Here is a 4,458-nt window from a genome sequence, read left to right as displayed (position 1 = left end):
TTTTATCATTAACTAACGAGTTGTTATATATATAAAATAAAATTTAAAACTTCAATATTTATTTAAATAGGTAACCTAATTAGTTAACTAACCCAAATTAGTTAAAATGAAATAAATTTTTATAATGATAGTTGAAATTCACTAAATTATTCAATTTGATTTTTGATGTTCCAATTTCATCATAATAGTCTCCCAAATTTAGCTCCGGACACCATAATAATCTCTAAAATAATTTTCGATGCTGACTCAGTTGACGGAGTGCTGATGTAACTATCGTTTGCCACATTGGAGGTTTTAACGATTAAATGATGTGGCAAGATTACAATTGGACTCAATTTAATTAATTCTTGGGCGTTATAAAATTCTAATTCATTCCCAATGTTTAAGTTACGTTCTTCTTCTTCTTCTACTTAATGAAAACTCTGTGATCATATGCAATTACTTGACATTGAGAATAATATTTAAATTGAGCACATGACAATCTTCAACTGCTATGATGACAAAAACAGTTACTAAAGGAAACAAAAACTCACCAAATCATCACTTGTAATCTGCGACAGCCTAATAACTCTGTGCCTCACTACGAGGGCTAGCGTCTTTCCGAGTCTCTCCTCCACTGAACAAAAGCAGAGCATTCTCATCTCTGGTCGCAATATCAATTCCTTCTTAAATATACTTCATGAAAGTCGCAGATTGACCAAGATTCTTCTCATATGACTCCAAGAATTAAGAATCTTCCTTCTCAATCTTTCCACAGCTAGTACTAGTATAAAAAGAGTGTCCCACAATCATGACAAGGTTTTTCAGGTTTGGAAAAGGGTAATCCTTTGAAGCAAAGTCGAATATACCATAATAGCACTCATTTTACGCCTTGTGATGGGTTCCGTAGAAGGAAAGGAAGATGAGGACCGTTACGCTAAAGTATAAAGCAATAAAAATAAGCATGAAAGGGTGGAGCTTGAAAAAATTATTGAAATAGTAATAAAATGATTTGATCATTCTCCTAAGAGAGCACAAAAAGAAGAGAAGAAAAATACATATAGAAAATTCTATTTATTCTGAATCCTAGCATTTTGTCATTGAAAAAGAAAAGAAGAAGAACGAATGAGAGTAAAAGTGTAGAAGACGAACAAGTTTCTGTGACCCAATGTTTCACTACAAAAAAAAGGCCTATGATCATGGTAAAAAACCGTGACCATAGCTAGTAAAAAGGGTGACCATAGATCTATGGTCACGGTTTTTTACCGTGGCCTATTCTCTCGTAGCCATAGATCTATGGTCACGGTTTTTTATCTATGGTCACGGTTTCAATTTTCAAATTCTGACACTTTAGGCCACGTTTTTTCACCGTGACCATAGCCTTATTTATAGTCACGGTTGACCATAGCCCCTATGGTCACCCCTCCTTAAAACTGTAACCATAGCCTTATCTATGGTCACGGTTTTGACCATCACCCTTCTCTAAAACCGTGACCATAGCCTTATTTATGGTCACGGTTTTGGCCGTGACCATAGCCTCTTTGGTTACCCCACCTAAAACCGTGACCATAGCCTCTATGGTCACCCCTCCTTAAAACCGTGACCATAGCCTTATCTATGGTCACGATTTTTCGTTGTGACCAGTCTCTATGGTCACCGCACCTTAAAACCGTGACCATAGCTTATCTATGGTCACGGTTTTTTGCCGTGACCATAGCTTTATCTATGGTCACGGTTTTCACCGTGGCTATAGCTTATTTTACTGTGACCATAGCCTATTTTGTTTTATGAAATTTAATTTTTTTTAAAGCATAATCACATCCCAAAATAATGATAAACACAAATAAATCTAAGAATAAGAAATTCAATAAATCTAAATGATAAAAGTTTTATTAAAAACTGGATATCCATTACAACACTAATCAAAATAAGGTGTAATTTATCCATTACATATAATATTGGATAAAGTCTCTAATCAAAAAGTAAAGAACACATCAAAATAATATATTTAGATAACAAAAATCATTATAAAACCCATCCCATCTTATATTTGCTTAGAATATATTTTCTTCCAATCATGTTCTCCTGCTAGCAAATGAAATAAACATGTTAATAATAAATATGGAGCACAAGTTTAATAAGTCAATCAACATTAAAATTTTAACCACTAAATAACAAAGAACATTTGCTAAGATTTTGAGCCACATAAAAAAGATATACTAAGTATAATAAGAACTAGTGCTTCAGCTAATAATTTTATATGGATTTAAACTTTGATTGGATTAATGTTAATTTTTTTATTTTGGCTTGGTTTGCAAGGCAATTTTCCTAAGATAATTAATATGAGTAGTTACGAGGCACTTGTTTCTAATATACACTCTCTAATCATCGTTACATTTAATTTTATTCATTCAAAACTTAAGGCTATATGACCACTTTGATTTGCACAAATTTCCATCACGTATGCTCATAGGAACTTGATTTTAGGCAAGCTTCAACTCAATGCAAACTAATATTATACAACTACTAATAGAAGTGGCGATAATTAAATAGTATGTAGCATATATAATTAACAAGCTAAGGTGGTATTATTGATTAATTAAAATTGTAAAATGAAGTTTATTGTTTCTCAGTGAAAGGAGGCAGAAAGTGTTCTAAGTCTAATAAAATAAATCCATTTAATCATTTTTAATAAGTTAATCTTTAAGAGCTCAATTTAATAAAATAAATTGTAATTTAATCACAATACAAATTTTTTAAATTAAATTATATAATACTTCTATTACTAAATTTTAGTTTCAAATTATATGAAATAACCAATTATAAAAATAACACAAGAATTGTAATTAACTTAACTCAAAATATTTAATAAAACTAATCTAATTATTCTTAATTAATCAATTTATAAAAATAAAGAGTTCATATTAATAAAATAAGTCATAACTTTTTCATAATAAAAATTACCTAAATTAGATTGTACAATTCTTTCTTATTTTTCAATTACGAAAATTACACAAAATATTCCAATATAATAAAATTACCTAAGAATATTAATTTGTTCAAAATGAATTTATCTCCGAATCTATTTAATTATTTCTAATAAAATAATTTCTAAAATTATAAAGTTTAAACTTAATAAAATAAAGTCACAATCTATCTCGGAACTTTGATTTATTTACTTTTCAGTAAAGACAATTTTCTAAGCAATGAGGACACGACGGGCGACAAGAGATGAGCACGATGACCCACGACGTGCGACGAACGACGCAGAGAAGCTTGTGATTCGTGAGTGTACCGAGGGGTTAGACGACCTCCTAAAACTGTGATCATAGATACTTTTAGGTCACTTTCCAAAACCGTGACCATAAACCCTTTTAGGTCACCCTTTCGTAAAACCGTGACCATAGACTCTTTTAGGTCACCCCTTAAAACCGTGACCATAGACTATTTTAGGTCACCCCTCAAACCGTAACCATAGACCCCTTTAGGTCACCCTTCAAAACTGTGACCATAGACCCTTTTAGGTCACCCTTCTGAAAAACTGTGACCATAGACTCTTTTTGGTCACTGTAAAAAACCGTGACCATAGACCCCTTTAGGTCACCCCTAAAACCGTGACCATAGACCCTTTTAGGTCACCCCTAAAACCGTGACCATAGACCCCTTTAGGTCACCCTCCAAAACCGTGACCATAGACTCTTTTAGGTCACCCTTCCGAAAAACCGTGACCATAGACCCTTCTTGGTCACTGTAAAAAATCGTGACCATAGACACCTTTAGGTCACCTCTAAAACCGTGACCATAGACCCTTTTAGGCCACCCCTAAAACCGTGACCATAGACCCCTTTAGGTCACCCCCTAAAACCGTGACCATAGACCCTTTTTGGTCACCAATTTTTGAAAAACCGTGACCATAGTCCCTTTTTGGTCACTGTAAAAAACCGTGACCATAGACCCTTTTAGGTCACCCCAAAATCGTGATCATAGACCCTTTTAGGCCACCCCCAAAACTGTGACCATAAACCCCTTTAGGTCACCTTCTAAAACCGTGACCATAGACCTTTTTAGGTCACCTTTTTTTGAAAAACCGTGACCATAGACTCTTTTTGGTCACTGTAAAAAATCGTGACCATAAACCTCTTTAGGTCACCCCTCAAAACCGTGGCCATAGATCCCTTTAGACTACTCTTTTTTAAAAAATCGATAGTCACGATTTTTTACCGTGACAAAAAAAAACCGTAACCATAGACCCAAAACGTTGTACTGTTATACCCAAACGATATCATTTTGCTCCAACAATGGGTGCCAAACAAAAACAGTGTCGTTTTGAGAATCTCCAACGTGGTAAAGGATAGTCACATCAGTACTTTGTCAGTTAAGTCAATACTGAAAATAACTCAAGAATTATTATGGTGTCTGAAATTAAATCTGATAGACTATTATAAAAAAATTAGAATCTCAATGATCAAATTGAATAAT

General features: G+C 33.4%; 1 protein-coding gene across 1 annotated transcript in view; it reads right to left on the bottom strand.

Moving 5' to 3' along the window:
• Positions 1–713, bottom strand: part of LOC107617496 (guanine nucleotide-binding protein subunit gamma 2) — an 8,406-nt gene extending 7,693 nt beyond the window's left edge. The window contains exon 1 of the mRNA XM_021110414.1: positions 534–713. Within this exon, the coding sequence (XP_020966073.1) occupies positions 534–641 (108 nt within the window). The 5' untranslated portion in view covers positions 642–713. The remainder of the gene's footprint in view (positions 1–533) is intronic.

Source organism: Arachis ipaensis, chromosome B09 (assembly GCF_000816755.2).
Source record: "Arachis ipaensis cultivar K30076 chromosome B09, Araip1.1, whole genome shotgun sequence".
Lineage (NCBI taxonomy): Eukaryota > Viridiplantae > Streptophyta > Magnoliopsida > Fabales > Fabaceae > Arachis > Arachis ipaensis.
Note: the sequence above shows the minus strand (reverse complement) of the source record. Positions and strands in the feature narration are given on the sequence as shown.